Below are 27231 nucleotides of genomic sequence, written 5' to 3'. Positions count from 1 at the left end.
TAAAAGTTCATATTTAATGAGATTTAAAACTTTGTCGAATACGCTATATCTCTTGACTTTAAACAAAACACGAACTCGCCAACTCGTCTTAGGAGTTGGCAGCACTATTTCAGATTGAGTGATTTTTGAAATGACTATTTTTTTAAATCGAACTTAAGTTTTTGAAACAAAAATTTTCACAGTACAGTATAGCTTGAAATATATTTTCTATTTTTTTTTATCATTCAAACAATTTTCCACAAGTCATTCATAGAACACATTTCTGTAGGAGATGCCGCATTTGCCACATATTTCACAATACACCCTTTCCAGATAGCAGCCCATTGTCAGTTTGTGATTAGATGAATTCCAAAATGAGTTAATAGAGTTAGCTTTCCACTAATTATACTTACGATTGCTATCTTTTTCTGATCATCAGACAACACAGGAGGGTCAAATTCGTGCATACGTGGGTCGACAAATAGGGCAGCAATAAACGCCGGACTATCAAACAACATTCCTTGTCGATTTTGTTGTGCTTTGATAAATTGCATTGCTAATGAGTTCTATCAATTCCCAGCATAGTTATATAGTTATATATCCTGAATCCTTTTTTTAATGTGTACAACAAAAGTGCCCTTATATCCTCTCCTTTTCCAAAAGAAACTGTGTCACCCTTCTAATCTCGAGTCGACCGCGAGTAATCGGTTTCCTACTTTATTAACCCTAGATTTAAGGAAACATGTTGTATAGCTAAGTATAGCTAAGAGTTCGGCTCCTTTAAACCTATGTAACTGAGCCTGTAAAAATAAATGACTTAAATAAAATAAAAAATTATAGGAGGTTGTGTCCAAGATACGACCGCATTGTTGACGTAGAACTACGCTGTTATATTGGGCCTGATTCTCGAATACACTTCGAATACACTTCACGGTGGAAATGGAATGAAACGTATCCGCAATGACAACGGTACGGTGTCGATATCTGGATACGAGATTAGTTTCCCACTAAACTTATCATAATAATATCAATTTATCTTCAGATTAAATTTTTGTATGAGATTATTATATCACATGAAGAAAACAAAGGTTTCTACTCACATTGAATACCAGTTTGATACGAAGAAGTTAATTTTTATTAATGATTTTTTTATTTGAAAAGTGCTCATTTGTACCGTATGTCAAACTGGCAATCAGATATTTTTCCAATTTCCACCACATATTTCAATGAAAAAGGTTTTTATTTAGTGTCTAAACTATCAAACACAACAAACAAGTTTCCAATCTGAGTTATTAACTTAAGAGAAAGTCAATGAAAAGAACGTTTATCAAGTGATTTGATTCTGCTTGTTCATGCTATCCACCACTAACCGACTATGGCGCTGCGCACAGTACAACTGTAGCCATGTACAGCGGTAAAACAGGTCGGTACAGGTACAGCCAGGGTTGCCAACTATTTTTTTGAAAAATCAGGGAGAATGAAAAAAAAAATCAGGGAAAATCAGGATAGCTCATATTGGGTTGTCCGGAAAGTTCGTACCCATTTTTGAGAAAACAAAAGTATTATTTTTTGAATTTTATATGCACAGTGTTGTTTTGCAAACAATTCAGGAAGTGCTGAAATCTTTCAGGTAGCCTAACAATTCTAAACATTATTTAATTATGGAAGCTAATTTGTTCAGTTGGGAGCAGTATTTGTGGGAATGTATCGACTGGTTGCTTGGTAGAAACTCACAATACAGAATTCCTCTTCAATACCACCTGAACCAGATCATAATTGTTTTTCAGGTGAAGACCGGGTCAGTCTGATTATTTAAAATGACCTGTTTTCATCACCCGCCACGATTTGCTTAAAAAAAATCGATGCATAGATGAAACGCACAAGTCGTAACGATTTACGTAACCATGTTTCAACTGATGCACATGAACGGAGATTTTAAACATATGTAGTGTACCTGCTAATTCATTTGTCGTGTCTCACGGATCATTCTTACAACTTCTTGCTTTACAAACAATTTAATATATTTTCTTCAAGAAATAAAACACTTTTTAATAATAATTACAGTTTAATAAAAAAGATGCTTACACATTCTTACTTCTAAAATTCTTGTAAATTGGATGTTATTTGCTGCGAACATGTAATGAAACCTGTATCGTTTTTATTTAACTGTACATAATTTTTGGTCGCTAATATTCCTTTCATCGTTTTCGTTCCAATTCTGTTTCTAATCTTCGTTTTATTGAGATTGAATTGCAAGAACCTTCGGGCATATGATTCTTATAGATTATATTTCTTTCACGTTAACTTCAAAATTCAAAAAATGTCGACATTGTACCTTCGAAAATGCGAAAAGTATAATCGAAAGAAAAAGTAAAAATTATATAAGCGCGGATCGTAGAGCTTTTTTATGTAGACTATTATGACAGTTTTCATATACAACCAGCAAAACTCCCAGTATATTTATATGGATTTTTTTTTCTGACCAAAAAATAAAAAGTAAAAAATGCAAAAAGCAAAAAGAAAAAAATCAGGGAAAATCAGGATCATTTTATAAAAATCAGGGAAAATTGAGTGTTTGTCAGGATATCAGGGAGCGTGCCAAAAAGTCTGGGAAATCCTGAAAAATCAGGAAGGTTGGCATCTCTGGGTACAGCGATTGTACCGAGTTGCTTGCATGGTTCTAGCGCTGTACATGGTGACAGACATACAATTTTCGAAGTACAACGCAAGTACAGCTGTATGTCTGTCATAAGTATAAGACGATTCCTTTGCTTTCGTTTGAACGATGAGAACGATTTATTGCAAGAGATAGTTAAGAAACACCTAAATTAGTGGATTTAATTAACATTTTGGAAGTGAAAAATTTAAAAGATAGTGGATTTGAAGGTGTTATTAATTTTATCCGAAAAATTCATCATAAATGTGCGCTTCTCGCTGTTTATGAAGATTCCCCAACGCTGTAACACGTTTACCTGCACAAAAGTCCGATGAGGATAGAGGCCGAGTCATGATGTTCCATGTCTACTTTATACCAGGGACAGACATACAGCTGTACTAGCGTTGTACGTGTACAGCGTTGTACAGGTACCATCGTAGCATGACAGACATACTTTGGTTGTACATTGCACCGCATGTCAAACTGACAATCAAAAATTCGACCAATTTTCACCACATGTTTCAATGAAAAAGTTTTTTATTTAGCGTCTGAAACATCAAACACAACAAACAAGTTTCCAATCTGAGTTATTAACTCAAGAGAAAGTCAATGAAAAGAATATTTACCAAGTGTTTTGATTCAGTTTGTTCATGCTACCCACCACTAACCATTTGTGGCGCTGCGCACAGTACAACTGTAGCCATGTACAGCGGTAAAATAGGTCGGTACAGGTACAGCGATTGTACCGAGTTGCTTGCATGGTTCTAGCGCTGTACATGGTGACAGACATACAATTTTCGAAGTACAACGGTAGTACAGCTGTATGTCTGTCATAAGTATTAGCATTGCTGGCTATGGCCGATGATGGGGTATGTATGTCGACTTGAGTTCAGTGGACATTTGTACCACATCGATAACACAGGTTGACAAATTACCACACAACTCCCATCTACCCCAAAAAAAAAATACATAAATCTGTTTTTTTAAAATTATTTTTACTAGTTTGTTGAATCAGTAAACAAATATATCTTTTTTGTTTTGGTAATTGTTGATTTATTTTAAAGGATTTCATTATGTGTTGTACAGACCTCGTTGTGTATCCTCTAATGAGTATTCTTTTTCCTATCAATCTAACGTAATCTTTCAGGTGTTCCGGTTCTTTTCTTTCTCGGAAGTCGCGTGTAGAATTTTTAACTAGATTTTTATTAGGTTTCTGTTGATCCCTCGACATATTTTCATCTTCTTCACGACATATAGATACTATTTTTGTTTGTGACAAGTGGTGCTTCGTTGTGTTCCGTTTTTCCCTGACACATTCGAGCACTTCTGCGTATGTCCTCACGCTTCGTTCCTGCCAATTTATCCTTATGGTCTCTTTCAATGAGGGGAATCCCTTATCAATGACAACTTTTTCGAACAGACAACAGACTTTTTCCGACGAAAACAAATTTTCAATAGGATTGAGAGCAGACGGATAGAGAGCAAACACAAAAAAAGTGAACGTGGATTTCGGCAGGAATAATTGCTGTGTTGACGTGTTGATTTGCTAGCGGATAACCCCTTATGATCAGATTTTCACAATAAATAGTGCTGTATTTCGGATGGTGAAGAATTATAGTGTTTGTTATAGGACTCAGATCTTCAATAATATCAATAATATATCAATAATATATCAATAATATATAATAATATATCAATAATATATCAGTTGGCGATCTAACGTACAAATCTACACCTACGCGGCGCTGCGGTGAAAGTGATGATGGTTTAAAATTTTGCCATGTGAGCTTATGGAAGGTTTGTAGTTCTTTCCATGAATTACAATGTTATAATCATAAAAGATTATTTGATTGCGATGAGTTTGTCTTCTTCTTCTTGAATGGCGTTAACGTACCCTTGTGGAACTTTTGCCGTCTCGTCGTATGCATTAGCTAGCGTCATTTATTAATACTTGGTTGAGATTTCTTAAGCCAAATAACACGCCTTGAATGTATTCCGAGGGGCAAGCTGTAGAATACGCGTGACCACAGTGCATGTCGAAGGAAATTTCATTGACGAAAAAATCCCCCGGCCAGAACGGGAATCGAACCCGACGCCCGGCATGATAATGTGAGATGCTAACCACTCGGCCACGGGTGCACAATTGACGAATTTACGTTGGATTTACAACCAGATGGCGCAGCGAGTGAAATGAGGATGTTTTGTTTTTTTGGTATGAAATTCGTTCAAATTTTCTAGAAAAATCAGAATTTATCTTCATAGTTCCCGGTTTCATGTATTCTATCCACGCTGAAAAGGCTAGAAAATCATCATTTTACAATGTGTTATGTACATTACGAGGAATGGCTTGTTCTAAGTATTGTAACTTTGATTTTTTTTCAACTAAGTAAACGATGAATAGAGTGTTTTGCGCTAAAAATACTGTAAATCCTTCTCGTATCGACCCCTACATAAGCAATGATATCAGCCAATTTGATATGATATCGTTTTCAACGCAATTATCCATAGTATCAATAATCGGTATGCATTATCAAACTTAAAATTTTTGAAGATTATCTATGACTTTGGTCAAATCACGTGTTGAAACCATCCTAAATATATATAACTCTAACATTCTTACCATATACTGACGACATTCAATGGCTGCAATGAATCTAAATTGAAATAAAATGAATAATCACAACTGAATCTTGCTTTTCAGTGCGTAAAATAAACAAATACCCTCACTTTTGTGGTTCTGAGCTCTAATGTAGATGTCGCATGAGCTGATTTAGCTTTGCGTAAATTCGTCAATTTGTTTTTGTGTTTTAGGTCATCATTATCATCATTTTCTTAGTTCAAAAACAAAATCCAGATGTCGTTTACGTTTTGCGTTAGATTCAGGGGTATGACTAAAACGTCAAATCCCTCATATTGCCAGTGTACCCAATATTGCTGCGGTTCACTGACATTTGTGTTCTGTCGATTACTGTTGTTTACAACTCGGTCCAGTTATATAGTCGAATAGTGGCTAACTTTAAACTCCATGTTAAATGTGAACACCTCCATGTGAAACTGACATATGAAAATCGCTCATGCAGTTAGAAATAAACATACTATCTCCGTGATTTCAACGATTTCAATCATCGCAAATGATATGTTGGTAAACAAATGACGCCATATTGATTTTGATTTTGGGTAGCCTATATTCAATTGATGTATTGGCGATCTAACGTACAAATCTACACCTAGGCGGCGCTGCGGTGAAAATGATGATGGTTTTAAATTTTGCTATGTGAGCTTATGGGAGGTTTGTAGTTCTTTCCATAAATTACAATGTTATAATCATAAAAGATTATTTCTCGCGTAACTTTTGAAAAGGCCCTATGTAACAAATGTAAACAAATCGAGTTAATGGATGCACGCTATTAGTTTTCAATCATTGAATGTATTACAAAAACAATCGTTCACGTATCTATCTTCTTCATCTTTTTGTCGCCGATACAAAAAATATCCAATGTACAGATTCGAATTTTAAGCACCCGGTTGTTACTTCGGACGCCACTTTCCTCCAACGGCCGAAACGTCCGAAGTAACAAAGCAGTCAAAACAACTCGCAGTCGTACTTCGGTCGTTTTGGAATTTGTTTCTTACAGGTGTTGTTATCGATTTCAGTGCAATTCAACGAGTGATAACAATAATAATCAGTCTTTAGAACGAAATGCTGATATTTGGATTGTTGTTTATTAGTTAGTTTCAAATTTTTATAGTGCAACGTAATATGTCCAATTTGCAAACGCGGGCAGTCAAAACGTCCAATGTAACATTTTTCGCTCCGAGGCTTCAACCTTAATCTCAAATCACGGAACAAAAGTTACGATTGGTTTTACGAAGTTATTCTTGACAGCTAGTGGTGAAAACAGTGATAAAGATTGATAGCTTTTAAGACAATTTGCGAAATAATGTTCGGGTCTTCAACTACGTTTTTCTCGAGTTGGCGAAAATGTTACATTGGACCTTTTCAAAAGTTACGCGAGATTTCATTTATAGTGAACCAAGGCGCCTAGAAGTATATCCTAAGGTGGGCCAACTTCCTAAAACCACTCTTCAGCCATCTTGGAAGTCTACTGTGTTTTGTTTGTAAACAAAACACAATACGCTAGGGCCGAAGCTCGCTCGTGATCAGTCGATCTCTTTCACGCTACAAGCAAATAATTCCCCTTCTGCTTTCTTCCGTTCTGTTTTCATATACCGCTCCCCTAACCAACTTAGTGACGAAACGGCCTCACCTAGTACCATAGACCCGTCTTGTAGTGAACATGAGACATCTAGATGTCAACTTGGTTAACCTTCTCCTTCGCGACGGAGGCGTCTCGCCGCAAATGTGTGGCATATCGCAACCTTCACCGTAAACAAAGCATGTCTCAAAATGACATTTCATTCGGTTTCTTTTTTTCTTTTTTTTTACGCGCTACATCAGGAGGATGTGTGGTGTGGAACTCACTGTTTATCAGCGGGTAGCTCACGGCAGCAACGTTTCCCACAGCGCGTTTACATTTCAGTATGCGTTACGCCTCCGACGAAAACAAATTTCCAATAGGATTGGATGAGAGCAGACGGATAGAGAGCAAACACAAAAAAAGTGAACGTGGATTTCGGCAGGAATAATTGCGGTGTTGACGTGTTGATTTGCTAGCGGATAACCCCTTATGATCGGAATTTCACAATGAATAGTGCTGTATTTCGGATGGTGAAGAATTATAGTGTTTGTTGAGTCCTATGAGATCTTCAATAATATCAATTTTGACTAACGAAAGTGAATAAAAGTGCTGATCTTGCCAGGTGTAAATAAAAACATTCGTAGCTCATGGTATGAAAGGGACAATGTCAGTGTCAACGACATTCACGCGGACGGTATTTTTCCCTCATCAGTGCCGGATTTCGTGGAGAATTCCTCTATTTTTGATTGTGCTGGGCATAATCAATTATTCCAGTGGTTATTTCTTTCCTGATGGCGACAGTATAGCCAAGGATCGATTCTGTTTCTGTCAGGTAAGTAACAATTAGGGGGAACCGCCCACTCACCACAACCTGAGGTCTAGGTTTTTCGAAGCACACCGGAAGAAATGTTCCGATTGTTGAAAATTGCAAATTGGGGTAGTGCCGTGACCGCGAAAGTTCAACGACTTTGAATTTTTTTACGCGTATACTTCCACATGTGTTCTCCGGAAAATAACTTGAACTACTGATTTTCTCATACGTAAATTACTAATGCTGATTGATTTCAACGTTTTCTCAGCTCCAGGGTACCATTGATGACTGCAGTTGCAGTGTCGACACCGTGGATTATTACAACAATGTGAAAATTTATCCACGTCTGCGAAGTCTTCTGGTTAAAGATTTTTTCCGGTATTATAAAGTGAACTTGGGGAAAAAATGTCCGTACTGGGTCGATGACAGCAAGTGTGCAATGCGCTTCTGTCACGTACAACATTGTGAGGAAAAAGATATCCCGCCTGGACTCAAGGGTGATGTTTCTTCGTATCATAAGGTTAGTTGTAACATCCGCGAATGTGTTGTGTATGACGGATTTCGCGTCAACTCGTCTATGGGATTGGCATGACCCTCTCAAAACCTAATGAAACTTTCTTGGCGTGAAGACCTTACCTAATCAAGCAACTTGGCATACTTATAGCGAATTCGTTTTTGTTCAGTTTCAACCCTAGTGCCGCACTAACTGCTGTCACTCATAGTGATCCCCGATAATCGTTCGATTAATCGATTAATCGAATACTTCCTACAGAAATCGATTATTAATCGAACGAATACTGCGCAACCAATAATCGAAGCGAACGAATAGTTTACGTCGATTAATCGATCCAAACCCAGAGAAAAAAAACGTATGGCCGCTGCAGTTTTTTACTGAAATTCAATCATTATCTTTGACGCTCCTCTGGGATCGTAAACAAAGCTCAATGGCGTCAATGCGAATTGAGCTTCGTTAACGAGTTTAGGGGAGCGTAAAAAATAATAATTGATATTCAGGCGGAATGAACACTTTTTTGATTCAAGATGGCTTTCTAGCAAATGAGGAACATTAGTCTAACTAATTATTTCGCTCAGTGTAACGATTAATCGATTAATCGATTATTTGGGGCGATTAATCGTATCGAATAACAAACTGCTGAAAAGTATTCGATTAGCTGATGAACGATTAATTTAAAAAATCGGGGATCACTAGTCACTCAGTTTCGCACTCAGTGTCGCACTAGTTCGCCCCGAAAGCTGTTAAGCCGGGTTCAGACGGTGCGAGCAAGCATACGAGTCGGTCTAGTCAGTTACTGCAGTGCAGCTACTCACACCGTGTGAACACATCATGCCAGTTATTGTCATGTGTGATCCGGCGTGCGAGCTACTTCAAAGTTTTTTGAATTTACTCGCACTCGCATGCTTCAAAACGTCAAAAACAGAATTTAGCGTTCGAATCAGGGATGCCAAATGTAAAGAAATGTCTCTATTTTTAAGATATTTGAAAATATGCGAAGATATTTATAGACTTGAAAATTATTGGAAAAACAAATAAAACCCTCATAGTTTCTTAACGAAATCATTGTTATTCTGTTTTGCACGCTGGCGGGGCACGCTTTCTTTTTGAGATAGTTTTCTGGAGAATGTCTAATATAGAATCATTATCAGGCACAATTTTCATTCAAAATTCACTCACAACTTGCGAAAAAAAGTAAGGTTCTAAGAATCAGAATACATATTCGATTTAAAAAAGTACATTTTCATTCATTATTTTAATTTTTGACGCGTGTGAATAAAATTTTAAAAAGTCTTCTAGACTATCATTTAAAGCATCACATACTTCCGGAATTATCTTAGCTATGGATGCTTTCGAGATTCTAAAAAATATCGACAACAATCTGAACAATATTCCAGAAGAAAGGCATATCAATGTCATTTATATTATCACTCTTGCAGGTACAGCATCCTTCATGAGTGTATCTTGGCGTTGTATTTGTGGAGCAATTAAATTCAACAGTTTTTCCACTTGTTCAGGTGTTATTCTCAACACTGCTCTGTAATCTCTATAAAATTGTGTAATGATACATTCAACTGAAAACCTAAGATGAAAACTACCAATAAAGAAGTCGATTTCGGACCAATCATTTGACAAATTCGGACCTGATTGCTGTTTCTGACTATTTGATGGACATTTGAAAAATCGCCTGGCATCCCAGGTAAACCCGTGCCGTAGTATCTAGTTTCTCGCCAGCAGCTCACACTATGTGAACGGACAAGGCGAGTCAACCAATTGTCAAGCGAGTCCACCGGGTCAGTAGCTGCTCATTGTCAAGTCAGCTACTAGCAACGTATAAATGGGCCTTTAGTTTCGCACTGAGATGTTTCACGGGTTGGCACTCGGGTTCACCAATACAACTATACTGAACTGTCAAGTTCCGAGTATTGTTTTGGAAAATCTGAAAATAAAGAAAATGGAAAACCTGCTGCTTTTGCTTTTGTATTTTTGGAATCGTAATCCAATTCGGATTCTGATTTTGAAGAGTATATTCGAGTAGACAGCATTAAGCTACGTGTTCTTTCATTGGGAGGCGGAAATAATGATGGATATTCAGGTGGAATAAACCTGCTTTCAAAATCATGATCTAATGATGATTTTATATTATAATAGTAATTATTTGTGGATCAAACAGGAAATGAATTGACAAATGGTTAAGTGAGTGTTAGAACTACATGTGTTAGGGAATCAAACAATATGAAGTAAAAATTTTCATTCAAACTTTTATATTTTTACACTGCACTTGGTCCTTCTGATCTGATAGAGAATAATTTACCTCCCAAGCACGAATATCGTCGCCAGATGTCGACACTGTACATTAGTCGTAGCAAATATAAACAAATCAAACTATATAACGCACACCAACAAACCACCGCATTCGTGAAACTGAAAACGTTTTTTTATTACAGAGTCAGTTTGGCACTGACTCAGTTTAAAAACGAATTCGCTATTAGTTTTCCGAAATTTTTTCCAGACTAACATATGGAAAGAGCCAAATATTTTTGACCATTTTTTTATAATTTTTTTATTCAAAAATGTTAAGTCCTAGAAAAAAGTGATCCATGGAACAGTTTTAGGAGAAAAATTTAATTTTCAGAAAAAAATACTGAAAATATATTTTTTGGAATCCTACACTAAAAAAATCGATTTCGAAAACTAATAGACGGGTGGGTAATGTCGGAGACATAACCGGATAGATGTAGGACTATACCAAGCGGTGTGCATTATTCGAATATCATGGAGCACAGATCCCAGAATGACCAACTTTTCATGTACAAAATTATAGAAAAAAATCAAAGGATAAAATAAAACCTCAGCACTCAGCAAACACTCAAACGTTCAGATAATACGAAACGAAATACGAAAAAATCAAAATTTGTCGTGCAAATGTCGTGCGGTGCAAATGTTGTAGGGGTCATTGTTCAGCCGCCAACGAACACACACTTGATGGCAAGCATATCGTAATAGGAATTTACCGTCTGGTATCGTGATATAATTGGGCTTTGCACTCCTCATGAATAACTGTGTTCTACTAGTCAAGTCCTTCATTTGATACCCATATTGATGGAGTTAAGAGAAAATACTTAATCCGCCATTTTGTGGTGGCGGCCATTTTGGATTTGCATTTTTAATAAATAACTGTGTTCTACTATTCAATCCCTTTTGATTTGATACCCATATTGATGGGGCTTTGAGAAAATATGTAATCCGCCATTTTGTAGCGTTCACCATCTTGGATTTTCAAGATCGCAGATTTCAGATCAACTGGTCAACAGGAAAGGGGTCAAATTTCAATTAATGTGGTACAGCGCCATATACAAACATGTTACATACAAACATACAAATATGTCACAGATACAAAAAAAACCGTTTAAAAACTCCAGAATTCTATCAAATTGAGCGCGATCAGCCACTCATTCACCGGTGCGACGCTTCCACCGCTTTTAACACACCTCGATAGGCTCTCCTGTCCCACATCCCATTGAAACTCCTGTCTCTCACTCTTGCGGTATTGCACCGCATACATATCCGGCAAATGCAGCGATATCTCTTGCTGACAATCAATTTCAAGATATCGTCCATCCTGCTTGGTGTCCGATGATAGAATGTGGCCAAGCCCCACCATCGCTCACTTTATATAGCCATATAGTTAACGTTGTAGCGATCGCCTATATTTATTTAGAATCTCTTTTTTGTCTCCCTCCTTCACCTTGTCCATACGTCTCGCCCGTACCCGTGGTTGCTTGTAATGAATAGCTGTTTGCTGCGGGAGCGCAGGCAAAATGTATGCGAAAGTAGGGAATTCTTTCTTCCAATTTTTCATCAATTTGAACTTTATATGAGCTGAAATCCGTAATGTGTAGCATATAAACAATTGCTGAGGATATTTCCTACCAATATGTGTATTTAAAACCAAAATCCATTCATTGATTGAGGAGGTATTAGCGTTCAAAAACTGAACACTTTTTCACACCGAGATATTGAAATGGGCCCCTATATTGAAAGGTTAGACGTAGTCCTACGTCAAAATTAGCGTTCTCAAAATGGTCAGCTCAGATTTTGATGAAGTGGTGGATAAATTGTAGATAAATATGTTTCCTACAACTCTTCCATGCATCGCAACTTGTGCATATTTAAGACAAAAAGGATTTCTAACAAAAACTTTTTCAATATTTTATTGAAATTAAGTTCATTTCTTTTTTCAGTACAGAAAGCCAACCCAAAACAAAAAAAAATCCTTTATTTCAAATCAAATGTGATAAAATTTATGACATTTTTTGTCATTAAATTCATCTTTATTCATCTGATCTTATAGAATATAAGTTAACATGTACATGGTATAAGATCCAATCATCATATCTTTCCTGTTTCTTCTTTTTATCTAACATTTTGAAGATTTTGGAATCATCTACTAAATTTGAAAACCTTTTAGCTGCGATTTTATTTTCATCTACAGGAATAAACATTGACATTTTTGTGTTCCCGATATTAATTTCGCGTGATTGAATAGTTCCTAAAGCTCACTTGCCTTTTTTGTATGCTGTTCTTTGGATGACCGCAACTTAGTTTTTGATATCAATTTTTTTCAGTGTAGAATTGGAAAAAAAAATTTTTTTCAGTATTTTTTTCTAAAAATTTAATCAACAATTAACAATTCTTAAAACTTCCATAGATCACATTTTTGTAGTACTTACCATTTTCAAGTAGAAAATTGTTATAAAAAAATGGTCAAAAATATTATGTTTTTTTTTTTATTAATTCGTTTATTTTGACAGGCTCGGTTACTTAAATTTAAAGGAGCCGAATTCTTAAAAATAATTTTAAAACTATATATATATATAAACAATTTTCTTACATCTATGGTTAGTAAGGTGGAAAACCGATTACTCGCGGTGTACTCGAGTTTAGGAAGGTGACATATTTTTAGGAGAACGATGGGATATAAGGAAATTGTAACAATGTTGATCATTTCACACTCATTTCATAAATCTATTCGTATATCTATAGTGTATTTACATTTCAACTTATTCTACTATTTATAGCAAGGGGACGAATTACCCGCAAAGGAAGGAAAGGAGGGTATAAGGATGTAGGGACAATCACACACGAAGATCTATAGCTTTAAGGAAAACATATATATGGGACATGTAATCAAGGTCTAACCGAGCCAACACATCTCTCACCGGCACATTGGGCTGTCTTCCTCGGGCCCGAAGGGAGTTTTCTAAATTCGATCTGGCTACCAGATACACCTCGCACGACCAAACAATGTGCTCGATGTCGTGATAACCTTGGCCACAAACGCAGAGATTGCTGCTGGCAAGATTGAAACGAAAGAGTAGTGCATCTAACGAACAGTGATTGGACATGAGTCGGGAGAAGGTGCGAATAAAGTCCCGACTCAAGTCTAGACTTTTGAACCACGGTTTGAGGCTAACCTTAGAGATAATTGAGTGAAACCACCAGCCCAATTCATCTTCATTCCACTTGCGTTGCCAGTTAGCGATGGTATTTTTGCGGACTGAAGAATAAAATTCATTGAAGGCGATTTGACGCTGATAAATATCGCCTTCAATTGCTCCTATCTTTGCTAATGAGTCAGCCCTCTCATTACCCGGAATGGAGCAATGTGAAGGGACCCAGATAAAGGTAATGACATAACAGCGTCTGGATAAAGCACTCAAAATTTCTCGTATTCTCTCAAGGAAGTACGGCGAGTGCTTTTCCGGCCTCACTGAACGGATAGCTTCGACAGAGCTAAGACTATCCGTTACAATGTAATAGTGTTCAACAGGTCGTGAGGCGACGCTGTCCAGCGCCCAATGTATTGCTGCCAATTCAGCAATATACACTGAGCAAGGATTCTGAAGACTGTGTGAGGTGCTAAAAAGTACATATTATCACAATTGATACCCCCATACTTTTCTTCGAAGATCGTTGGAGCGATCCTCGATCGTTGGTAATCTGAATATCCATGGATATCTTGCCTCATGGACAGATCAAAATGCACAGAGGAATTGATGTAGTCAGGGAAACAAATACGGTTGGGAATATACGGAGAAGGATCAACCTGCATGGAGATGAATTCATGATATGAACTCATGAATCCGGAGTGAAAATTTAGCTCGATCAGCTGCTCAAAATTTCCGATCACCAATGGGTTCATGACATTACACCGGATGAAGAACCGAAGAGATAATAAATTGAAGCGATCTTTTAGTGGGAGTAGGCCTGCCAAAACCTCGAGACTCATGGTATGCGTTGAGGGCATACATCCCAACGCGATACGGAGAATTCAGTATCTTGAATTCGCTCGAGTTTAATGAGGTGTGTTTTGGCAGCTGATTGAAAACAGAAACTGCCATACTCCATCACTGAGTGAATAGTTGTTCGATACAATATTATAAGATCTTCTGGGTGGGCTCCCCACCAGGTGCCGGTAATTGTACGGAGAAAGTTTATTCTTTGTTGGAATTTTTTACTCAGATACCCCAAGTACATTTGGAGTCGAACCAGACCCCAAGATACTTGAATGACATAGTATGAGTGATCGGTTTACCCAAAAGTTGAAGCTTTGGTTTTGCTGGTCTATGCTTCCTAGAAAAAACCACCATCTCTGTTTTCTCCGTGGAGAATTCGATCCCTAGCCCAATGGCCCAGGTTGAAAAATTGTTCAAAGTATCTTGTAAGGGTCCTTGCAGGTCGGATTCGTTTGATCCTACGACAGACACCACTCCATCATCTGCAAGTTGTCTTAGGCTCAAGCAAACCATTTGTCATGACAATTGTCATGCGAAAATGCGAAAACAGAATAGAAACTGAGAGAGGTTGGCGTCGACATCATGCCTCATACCGTATGTTTCTATTCTATTTTTGCATTTACGCATGACAATTGTCATGACAAATTGTTTGCTTGCTTAGGCTGCAATTTTGTGTAAGGCAATTGTCGATGTCGCTTACATAGAAGTTGTACAAAGGGGGCTTAAACATGAGCCCTGGGGGAGGCCCATGTAAGAGACCCGACTTACTGCCAAATCTCCGTGAGAAAAGTTCAAATGTTTCTCACAAAACAAGTTATATAACATATTATTCAATAGAGGCGGCAGACCCCGAGAGTGTAATTTGTCCGACAAAACCTCTATTGAAACAGAATCGAAGGCCCCCTTTATGTCTAAGAATACTGAAGCCATTTGTTTTTTTCGGCGTAAGCCATTTGAATTTCTGAAGAAAGCAACGCAAGACAATCATTCGTCCCCTTGCCCCTGCGGAACCCATATTGTGTATTTGAGAGTAGGCCATTCGTTTCAACCCATCGATCAAGGCGAAACAAGATCATTTTCTCCAACAATTTCCGTATACAAGACAGCATTGCTATTGGGCGGTACGAATTGAAGTCGGACGCGGGTTTCCCGGGTTTTTGAATAGCTATAACTTGTACTTGTCTCCAATCATCTGGAACAATATTATTTTCCAGAAACCGATTGAATAAATTCAACAAGCGATGTTTCGCCACTTCAGGGAGGTTTTTTAGCAAGTTGAACTTAATTCTATCCGATCCCGGAGCAGAATTGTTACATGAAAGAAGAGCAAGAGAGAATTCTACTATCGAAAACTCGGAATCAAGATCGCACCTACCTTGTGGTATATCTCGAACAATTTTTTGCACAGGAGCGGAATCAGGACAAACCTTCCGTACAAAATTAAAAATCCATCGATGTGGATATTCTTCGCTTTCATTCGTTGAAGAGCGATTTCTCATGTTTCGAGCCACTTTCCATAATTTTTTCATTGACGTTTCTCGTGACAAACCTTCCACGAAATTTCGCCAATAAGCACGTTTTTTCCCTTTGATTAAGTTTTTAAATTGATCTTCAAGGGCTAAATACGTTTGAAAATTTTCAGGGGTTCCACGTTTCCGAAAAGTTTTAAATACATTCAATTTTTCTACATAAAGCTTGGAACACTGGCTATCCCACCATAGATTGGGAGGCCTTCGACGAATAGTGGAACCTGGTATGGGTTTCGTTTGAGCGCGAACCGCGCTGTCATAGATCAAACGAGAGAGGAAGTTATACTCCTCCAATGGAGGTAAACCACCTCTGGAATTGATGGCTAGAGCAATCGCGTCCGCATATTTTTTCCAGTCAATGTGTCTTGTGAGGTCATATGCCATGTTTATAGATTCAGAAGAATTCGACCCAATGGTGATGGAAATTTTGATTGGCAAGTGATCACTACCGTTGGGGTTCTGGATTACATTCCACTTGCAATCTAACGATAGTGAATTCGAGCTAAGCGAGAGGTCAAGAGCACTTGGGTTAGCAGGAGGTTTAGGTACACGTGTTGTTTCCCCAGTGTTCAAAACGGTCATATTGAAGCTGTTACAAAGGTCATATATCAACAATGAACGATTGTCGTCGTACTGTTTCCCCCAGGCAGTTCCGTGAGAGTTGAAATCTCCTAAGATCAATCGTGGCTCAGGAAGGAGTGAGCACATGTCATCAAGTTGTTTGCGGCTAACCGCAGCTCTCGGAGGCCAATACAAGCTGACAATACAGAGGTCTTTGCCTCTGATGTTTGCATGACAAGCAACAGCTTCGATCCCTCCAATAGGTGGAAGGTCAATTCGAAAAAATGAGTGGCACTTATTGATCCCCAATAGTACCCCTCCGTATCTGTCATCGCGGTCCAAGCGTATAATATTAAAATCGTGGAAAGAGATATCATCTCGCGAAGAAAGCCAAGTTTCGGACAGAGCAAAAACATCACAATTGAAGTTATGAATTAAAAATTTGAATGTATCCAGTTTAGGGATAAGACTACGACAATTCCACTGTAAAACAGTGATATCTCCGACCTCTCTATTTAAATTAGACATCAAGAGAGATAATTATTGCAAGGAGGGGCCATGTTTGCATCAATTGTTGCAAAATTGTCTTTAATACTGGAAGCATTGAGATGACAATGGTGATGGAGTCGGAAACATTAAAACACTTGAAGATTTGATCCAAAAGGTCAGACAACTTTATAAATCCCGATTGGGAAGTTGAACTGGACAGAAAAATAGGGACAGTTGGGGTTTTTGATGTCCCCTCGAGTGCTGGGTCGTTCGAAGATGAAATATTCCCACGGAAGCCAGGAGGAACCTGATTTTGCTTGTCCGCTGCACTCGATTTTTTAGGCAAGCTAACAGAGGATATAAACGTGGGGACTTGTTCTTGAACTTTGGGAGTGGTCACATTTTTGCGCCGGGGATTCCCTTTGAAAATAAACGGTGTGCCCCCGCTAGCTGTGTCCGCTTCCATTTCATCAACTGGCAACGTGGAAAAGGTATTGTGTGTTGAGATTGTTTGTTCTTGTTGTTGGGTCGCCCTTCAAAATTTCCGCAAATGTGCGCTTCGAGCGTTCCTTTAAAGAGCGCTTCTGTTTCTCCCAGCGACTCTTGTAAGTTTCTCAAACTGAGAGCTCGTGTGGGGATCCCCCGCAATATGGACATTTATGCTCAGTCGCACTGCAGGATTTCCCCTCATGTTGCTCTCCGCAAGTGGCACAGCGCTCCTTGTTGGCACAATAATACGAAGTGTGACCAATTGACTTGCATTTGTTGCAAGTCATGGGCTTTGGCACGAAGAGTCGCACAGGTAGTCTCAATTTGTCCACCATAACGTAGTCAGGGAAGGCGGCACCAGCAAAGGTGATTCGAAACGAGTCGGACGGCGTAAATTTAGTTTGGTCCCCATCATGGGAAAGTTTCCCGAGTTGGCGACAGTCCAAGATTTTCACTTCCATTGAGGGGAGCTTCTTGAACTTGCCTTTTCCTTCTGCTTTTATTTGTTCGCTCGTCAGACCCGTTTCAGTTATCACCCCCTCAATTTTCCGTTATGGGAGGGTATAAATGTTCGATATTCGAGAGTGAAATGTTGATCAGCAACAATCTCGTTTGCGTGTTTCCGGTCATTCACGACAACTCGCAATTTGTTCGGTCTAACCCTGCGAATTTCAGATACAGAAGTGTATCTGGCCAGATCTTTCATGATCTGAATCATGTTAAGGTTTTTTCCTTTCGGTTTTGGCCGGAGGAAAACAACCCACGGGCCAGTTCCAGGTGCATCTTCTGGATAAACTCTGACACGTGGAGCGGAGACAACAGAGGGGGAAGACGAGGACGAGGACGAGGACGAGGATGAGGATGAGGATGAGGACGAGGATTGTGTTGGATCGGAAGCATCAGAAGGGGGAAGCGAAATCGATGATGGGAGAGGGGGAGTGGAAGTAACAGTGGGTTGAGAAGGGAGGCTTGCAATTTTCTTAGAGGGGGGCTTGGTAAGATGGGCGGATTCGTCCCCAGAAGAATTATCTTCCTTATGAGGGACTCGTTTATGTTTTTTCCCAGATCTTGTATGAGATTCATTATCGGAGATCTCCATCTCGGGAGATCCTCCACTATTCTCCATTTTACAAAAATTTCTGTCTTATTTCTAATTTATTATTGATTTTAACAATAATCTCAAAAGAAATAGCAAAAATAAATTATGATAATAATATTAAACAATGAACAAATGAATTGAATATTAATAATAAATATGTGTACCTTAATATAAAAGTTGTTCCAATAATGCGCTCTACTGCCCTAATCAGGGAGAGACAGAGGCTACGCGCTACGGAGACAACACAATAGCGCAAGAATAGCTTACGGAGCCACGTGATGATGAATCCCGTTTGCGACAGTCACGCGATAGCGATCCCGTTATGCCGAATCAGTTCAACAGCCGCAATCCGGCTCGCTGCAAGAGCGCTGCTTCCTTTGTTCCCTCGTTCCACTTAACAAAAGGTTAGGTCGAAAGCGGACTGCAATGACCTTCACTCGTACACGATTCACTCGTACCAACAGCACAATAGCAAAAGTGGCAACGCACAATACCGACACTGAACTTCACTCGTCAAGAGTTGGATAGCGAATGAAAAAAAATATTATGTTAGTCTATATAAATTTTCGGAAAACTAAGTATGACAAGTTGCTTAATTAGGTATGGTAAAGTAAGGTAAGGTAAGGTAAGGTGTGGTAAGGTAAGGTAAGGTAAGGTGAGGTAAGGTAAGGTAAGGTAAGGTCTTCACGCCCAGAAAGTTTCATTCAATTTTGAGAGGGTCGTGCCATCAAACTATTTTCGATATTCATTTTTCGGATTTTTTCAGTACATGAAAGAAGTCCAAACATTGACGAATTGCGACGAGGACTTGGATATTGAACTCGGTTATCTCAATACGAGCATTAGCGATAAAGTGCACAGAGAATTCAAAAAGTGGGCCGATTACGACGAAGCTCAGGATAACTTCTGCATATTGGACGATCATGAGCCAGGTTCGGAATACGTAGACTTACTGTTAAATCCTGAGCGATACACCGGTTACCGAGGGGAGTCTGCAAGAAGGATTTGGAGTAGTATTTATCTGGAGAATTGCTTTCAGTATGAATATCATGATTTGCACCAACTCGATTGGATAACATTTTCTCCTGTTTATTTTCAGATCCCATTCGGTTCGTAGAAAAAATCCATACTCGGCCATGATTCCATACAAAAATATGTTCAACAACGAAGTCTGTCTGGAACATCGTGTTTTCTATCGAATGATCTCCGGTTTGCACTCCAGTATAAATATTCATCTCTGTGCGAACTATTTGCTCTCCGAGAAGGTCTCAATGGATTTTGTTTCCCCGACGGGAATCTGGGGTCCCAACATGGAGGAGCTTGAGCGAAGATTTAGCCCTCTGACAACGGACAACGAAGGGCCACATTGGCTGAGAAACTTGTACTTTGCGTATCTCGTGGAGCTACGAGCGCTGGCCAAAGTTGCCCCTTATCTGCGGAACGAGGAATACTTTACGGGACGTGAGAAAGAGGATCGAGAAGTGAAAATCGCTGTCGATGATTTGCTCGGCGTTGTGGAAGAATTTCCATCGCATTTCAATGAGTCCGTTATGTTTAGCAGCGGAACTTCCTCGGTGAAACTGAAGCAAGAATTTCGTGAGAAGTTTATGAATATCTCTAAAATCATGGACTGTGTCGGTTGTGATAAATGTCGTCTGTGGGGGAAATTACAGGTGCAGGGAATGGGAACGGCTTTGAAGATTTTATTCTCAGGAAAGTTCGATGAAACAATCGAATCCAGTATAGCACTTAAAATTAATGCGGAAAACACCCAGTTCAAATTGAAGCGATCGGAAATTGTGGCGCTTTTTAATGCGTTCGGAAGGTATGTATTTTCTCAATTTCATTTATCATATCTCATATTACATATTTATGTTTGCAGGCTTTCAACGAGCATTCACGAATTGGAAAAGTTCCGACAGAAAATGCGATGAGCCCTTCGAATGTTTAACTTAGTAGTAGTGCTTCAGGCTAATAGTAGAAAATGAATTCGTGATAAGGGGTGCTTTCAGCAGAGGCACTAAAGCTCATAATATGACACTAGTGAATTACAGTGGTTGGGGAGACTATTCAATTATGTGTGCCGAAATTTGTTGCAGTAACACTCCATATATTGTGAATAAACGATTTGAGGTTTATGCCCTTTTATAAATTATTCAGACAACGAGTGTGTGAATATGGTTATCGATACCATAGACGTGAGATACTTATACATTATTTATATAGAAGACTATATTGATTGTGATTTTGTAAATAAATGGATGTCAACAAAAATCCTCTTTTCTATTTGATTTGTTTTTGCATCTTTATTTATTTTTTATTTATTTAGACTTAACGTCTTTTCAACATGGCCTGATTCACAATTCTTCTCCAATTATGTCGGTTCGTGGCTATCAGTCTCTAATTCCGCGGACACTCCACGATCACCACATCCTTCCACTTGGTCTAACCACCTTGCTGTCCTCGTCGACTCGTATCAGCCGAATTCCCGATGAACACCATTTTTTTTGCAGGATAGTTGTCCGACATTCTTGCAGCATGTTCCGGACTAAAAACGGGACACTTAAGCAAAAAAAAACAAAAACCCATTTTTTATTAATTTTATTGATTTTATTGAGTGAGTTATTGGGGTAAAAATTGATTTTTTGGACCACCCTAATGAAAAAAAAGGTCTAATATTTTGCGACAAGGAACAAAACTACCAATTTTAACGAAAGCCACCCTATTGCTTCGGGCAGGAATGCCTGTGTACAGCCTTGCACCAAAATGGATTTTATTTTTCGTAATTATTGATTGTAATCGTTTTTTATTGTTTCCATGGTTTTGGACTAGAAGGCGCTATATTTTTCCTTGAAAGCTGAGGAAACATTGTTTTTTTGAACCATCGATTAACTTTGAAAAATCATAACTCAAAAACGAAAGAAATAGTATCTCTGATATCGAGATATGTTATGTGAAAAATGATCAGCTTTCAAGAAAAAATATGAAAAATATAGCGCCATTTTGATCTTGTTCCTTGCAAACACAACACAATTAACGAGATTGCAGCGTTTACGAAATAAGATCATGCGTTTGAATTTAAGATGTAGTAGATACCAGCGTTTCCAATGTTCCAGTTTAAACTGGATTCTTCCAGTTTAAACTGGATTCTTCCAGTTTATTTCAATCGATCCAGTCAGTTAAATCCTGAAATCTTCCAGTTTTTTCAATTATTATCCAGTTTTATCCAGTTTTTTTATATATGTGTCAGTTTCACCCATTATATGTAAAATAAATTCACAATGAACAAACATCCATCCCTCACCAATCTTATCAATTGACTTTTGTTTTTTAACATTTATCGTTCGATCGATCCAAAGTGTACCGATTTGTCTCAAATTCCGAACATTTAAGCTTTGTTGGCCATTAAACAGTGTCTCATTACTAGGAATGGTACTTTTTCGCGAAATTAATGTGGTTTTTGGATACAATAAAACCTTTTCTTTCAGTTTACACCATAAAATTGATTTACAAATACATATTCATGGTGAAAAACTAAAAATATGTTTGATCAAACAGCAATAATGCAAAAAATAAAAATCATAATTTTTTGAGTTACTAGTTCGATTCAGATGATCGATATATCAAACTAAAGCCAATTAGCTGTTCTTCATGAAAAACGCGCCGCTGTTTTTGGTCAACGATCAACAAACGCGGCATCAACGTACGGATTGCTTTTTCATGTCCAATGTGTCGTGCCAAATGTATTCCAGTCGTTCTTTTGAAATGCCTACGACCTCAGCTAACTCGCGTAACATCACTTTCCGACCGTTCAAAACGATTGTTTTACGATTTCTGGATTCGTAGCCTCCTTTGGTCTTCTAGAGCGAGGTGCATCTGCGGTGCTTGTGCGGCACATTTCAAGCTAAGACAAGACCAGACAACTGGCTTCTTACTCTTCTTCGTCATCCAAAAACGAAGCCATGACATGAAGATGCCAGAGCTGCCAAATATTATAAAATATCGGATTTTTCAAATTTCTATTTTAATGAATCGTAACATTTGGTTGGTGCGAATTCAATGATTATTGCATATTTTCAAATAGACAATCTCAAAAATATGCTTTAAAAGGATAAAATAAGTCTTTTAAATACCCATATCTATAATATAATCGTTTCCAAAACAAATTTGGGATTTTTTTTAGCAAATAAATCTAATCTGACAACCGTTACAGCGTTATGCAGATTCTCATTGTCTGAACCAAAACATTCTATCTTATTATATGAGCAGGAATACAACCAAAACAACGTTAGGAAGCCATTTTATTCATACAAAACGTAATTCAAAAATAAAAATGAAGTGTAAAGCCTTAAATTGTGAGCGAAGGACGGATACTCATCCTGAGTATAAATTTTATCGGTTCCCTCAAGACAAAAATATTCGGAAAGAATGGATTCGATTTTGCGTGAACAGTGAATTAGAAGTTCCATTCTTTGAAATCAAATCAAGCACAAGAATATGTAGCGTAAGTATTAAAAACTAATTCTAAAACATATCCTAATACTAGTATATATACAGGCTCATTTTGTTGATGGGAAATACAATGAAAATGGAGTTACGAAAATTCCGACCTTAGCTGCATCCGCGAATGAGGAATGGGAAGAGATACAAAGTATTGAGAACGATTATGATTTGGTTGACGTATATGAAGGAGATAAACAACTACAGGAAGAAATATTTCGTTTGAAACATCAAATTTCCAAGCTGAAAAGGTAGTGTGTCAAAAAATATGTTATTTTCTAATATTTTATATTGATGTAACCGTTAATAGAATTGTAAAACAATGGAAGAAAAAATGCGGATATCTGACCTCGAGAATTCGTGGAAAACAACCCTTGAAGAAGCTTTTCAGAGAAGATCAAATTAAGCTATTAACAGGAGAGGTTAAAAAAGTGAAACGTTGGTCCAATGAAACGATTACGGAAAATTTACAAATTCGGTTTGCATGTCAAGGTGGATACGACAAGCTTATTCAAAAAGGCTTCCCGTTCCCATCCACGAGGACTCTACTACGCCAAATTGAAGGAGTTCGTTTCAGTCCTGGTATGTAATTATAATCATATGTCTCATCGCATGTTAATATATGAAATGATATTTTGTAGGTATTCTTGAAGATATATTCGAGCTGCTACAACATAAAGTCTCCACAATGTCGGTTGAAGAAAAGGACTGCGGATTGGTTCTAGACGAAATGAGCATAGACGAGGCAAATGAGTTTTGCCAAAATACGAAGCAGTTTGTTGGAACAACAACGCTTCCTATGTCCCAAACTTTAGCCTGTAAAGCTTTGGTATTCATGCTAGTTGGAATCGCAGCGCGCTGGAAACAGGTGGTTGCTTTCGAGTACACCGGCAACTCTATACAAAAAGAGTTTTTGAAGAATGCTGTATTGTCTGCAGTTTCAAGAGCAGAGGGAATCAGTTTGCGTGTCCATTTTATAACAACAGATTCCGGGTCCGAAAACCAGCGCATGTGGAAGGATTTGGGGATCGATATTCGTCGCAAAAATGAGACATTAAATGCTGCGATACCTCATCCAAACGCTGAGAACAGAATGCTAGAGATCATACCCGATCCCGTACACGTATTTAAAAATACAGTACATGGCTGGTTGAACAATGTCTACCTGAAAGTTCCGGATTGGTATGTTCGTGAAAAAAAGCTAACATCCAATATTGTTCATCGAGACCATTTAACCACAATCGTGAACTCCGAAATAAACAACACGTTGCGGCTTTGTCACAGACTAAAGGCCTCGGATGTGTGCTTTGACAACAGAACATCTTCAATAGATAAAATGAAAGTATGCAACGCAACAAAATATTGCAACAGGACGGTGGCTGCAGCATTGAAGTTTCATGCGGAAATACGAGAATTACCGGAGCTTCTTACTACCGCATGCTTCATAGAAGACTTTGCTCGATGGTTCGAGCTTATCAATAATAGGGCAGAAGAAAAAGTATTTTGTTTGAATGATCCTATGAAATATGACGAGGATATCGCTCATCTGATGACCATGGTGCGGTTAATGTATGATCTCCAAGTAGGACACGGACATTGGAAACCATGGCAAACAAGTGTAATCGTTTGCACGAATGCAATTGTGAGGTTGACAGATCGGCTTTTGCATGAAGGACACCCACAAATATTTACATCGCGGTTAGTCCAAGATTGTCTGGAGAGTCTTTTCTCATTGATTCGTGCAAAGCAACGACGCCCAACTCCATTGCAATTCAGCAATAACTTGAAAATTGTGACTCTTTCGCAATACATGACCGTAGTACCGAATGCTTCGTATACAGCCGATACACAACAACATCTTATTGGATTGATAGATTTGCTATCAAAGCGGCGTGAAGAATGTTCAGCCCAGAAATTGATGGACAATGAAGCAGCATCGACATCATATCGAATTTCAGCTTCATCTAATTCTAGTGATAATGTGGATGATATGAATATTGAATTCGACTATGAGTACACCGTCGATGAAGCGAAAACTTTTCTCGACAGAACAGAACAAAATTCGTTGTTCTATATAGCTGGTTTCATCATCAAAAAAATTATTCAGCGGGAAAGAACATGTCAGCAGTGTAACAAGAGATTGGTAGTCAGCAAAACACAACCTAGATTGTATCAACCGTCTCTTTTTTCATATTTGCGAGCTACAGCTTCTAACTCTCCCATCTGCATAGTGAATGATGAGACTTTTAATTTCTTCTTAGCAATGGAAATTCTATTCCGAAATATGAAATCGCATTTGGAACCTAACGAAGCTGATTTGCCGAAGAAAATGGCAGGAGAAATGTATGTTTTGCCATCCACTTTATTCCATTGTGAAAAAACAAGGAATGACATTATAAAAAAAATTATATCTTTTCGTTTAAAAAGCGGAGAAAACAAAAAAACAAGGAAACGAAAATTTGATAGCAGGAGCATGGCATGGTAGAAATAAAATATATTAGTATCAGAAACCAAATAGATTATTATTAAACTAAACTTATGTCCATTTCCATTTTAGTGTTGTCCGAAAACTCATTTTTTCCACTTTTTCCCAAAAATGACTTTTTCAAAAAATCATAACTTTTGAACCTCTGAACCGATTCAGATGATCAATAAATCTAATTGAAGCCAATGAGGTATATTTTTAATAGAAAAAATATTGAAAAAAGTATTGAACTTGGAAAGAGGGTTCTAGAGAGGTGTTTTTTTCGTTTTAGAGTCATTATTTTGTAAATTTAACATGTTTTAAGTCTTCGTTCAATATTCTTATGTGACTAGACTAGACCTATGCGACTAGAATCCTATCTTTCCGGTAAGTGTGATATTTTTTCAAAAAAGATTGGCTTATTGGCTTCAATTTAATATGTCGATCATCTCAATCAGTTCAGTAGTTCAAATGTAATAAATTTTTGCAAAAAATTATTTTTGGATAAGAGTGGAAAAATGATTTTACGGACGACCGGTTAACTTTGAAAAGTCACTCAAAAACACAAAAAAGCCTATCTGATATCGAGATATGTTATGTAATAAATCCTCAGCTTTCAAGAAAAAACATAAAATATAAAAACATAAAAACAAAAAACATAAAAATAACAAAAAACAACTACAATCAATAGTTACGAAAACAAAATTCGATTTCTTGGTAAGCCTAATATTTTTCCAAAAAAGATTAATTGGCTTCAATTTGATATATCGATCATCTAAATCGGTTCAGTGATTCAAAAGTTATGAATTTTTAAAAAAGGCACTTTTAGGAAAAAGTTGAAAAAAATGATTTTTCGGACCACCCTAAAATAAGAAAAGGTCACCCTAACGAAAAAATAAAAAATACGGGTCTAATATTTTGCAATAAAGAAAGAAACTACCACTTTTCATGGAAATCTGAGGAGCACTATATCGGTTTGACATGAAATGGATGTATATATATATATATATATATATATATATATATATATATATATATATATATATAAATTTTTCAATTCAATCAAAATATAGTAACAAAATAATTAGGTAAAACGTGTATACAATTCCTTCACATTTCCTCTAAACTAAGTATCGTAATATCAATTAAATTAATTTTTTTTCTAAATTCAATACAAACCCAACGTAATTTATTTTTATTGGCAACACTGGAAAAATCGACTTTGTTTACAAAATTTATCGAAATCGACCAATCAGAAATCAGAACGACTGACAGAAATTTGGTCCGTATCTGACAGAAATTTGGTCCGTAAAAGACCCCCTATTGTCTGATCTTATCTTAGATTTCAAGTTAACTAAACCACGTATAGGGCTCTGTTCCAGAAGACGAGACGAGCAGACGAGCGCTCGTCTCTTTTGTTTTCATATTCCAGAAGCCGAGCTCGACTAAAAACAGACGAGTAGCTCGTGAGGCTTGACGACCGTTCGGCGCTCGCCGATGAACCAGTCGAGTCGTCTAGTTTGTTTGATGTGTTTTTGCACCTTGTGGATTTAAAGCATAGGTATTCTTCTGTTCGCCTTTATCTTCAAAAATTAGTTCACGGTTAAACTAGTATTGCATAAGCTATGTAACTGCAACCATC

General features: G+C 37.7%; 1 protein-coding gene across 1 annotated transcript; it reads left to right on the top strand.

Moving 5' to 3' along the window:
* Positions 1-7089: 7089 nt before the first annotated feature.
* On the top strand, positions 7090-20885 carry LOC129778819 (ero1-like protein). The gene is made up of 5 exons (XM_055785934.1): positions 7090-7666; positions 7914-8165; positions 19392-19663; positions 19725-20450; positions 20508-20885. Exons 1-5 carry the CDS (start codon positions 7487-7489, stop codon positions 20557-20559), a joined length of 1482 nt encoding a protein of 493 aa, XP_055641909.1. The 5' UTR covers positions 7090-7486; the 3' UTR covers positions 20560-20885.
* Positions 20886-27231: the final 6346 nt, after the last annotated feature.

Source organism: Toxorhynchites rutilus, chromosome 3 (genome assembly GCF_029784135.1).
Source record: "Toxorhynchites rutilus septentrionalis strain SRP chromosome 3, ASM2978413v1, whole genome shotgun sequence".
Lineage (NCBI taxonomy): Eukaryota > Metazoa > Arthropoda > Insecta > Diptera > Culicidae > Toxorhynchites > Toxorhynchites rutilus.
This window is presented reverse-complemented; position numbering and strand designations above follow the sequence as displayed.

Bases quoted from the DNA above. Each gene is read 5' to 3' on its own strand.
- LOC129778819 (XM_055785934.1), top strand. From the start codon at position 7,487: ATGAAAGGGACAATGTCAGTGTCAACGACATTCACGCGGACGGTATTT. The intron at 19,664-19,724 runs GTATGAATATCA...GTTTATTTTCAG, and splicing joins TATCTGGAGAATTGCTTTCA to ATCCCATTCGGTTCGTAGAA. The intron at 20,451-20,507 runs GTATGTATTTTC...TTATGTTTGCAG, and splicing joins CTTTTTAATGCGTTCGGAAG to GCTTTCAACGAGCATTCACG.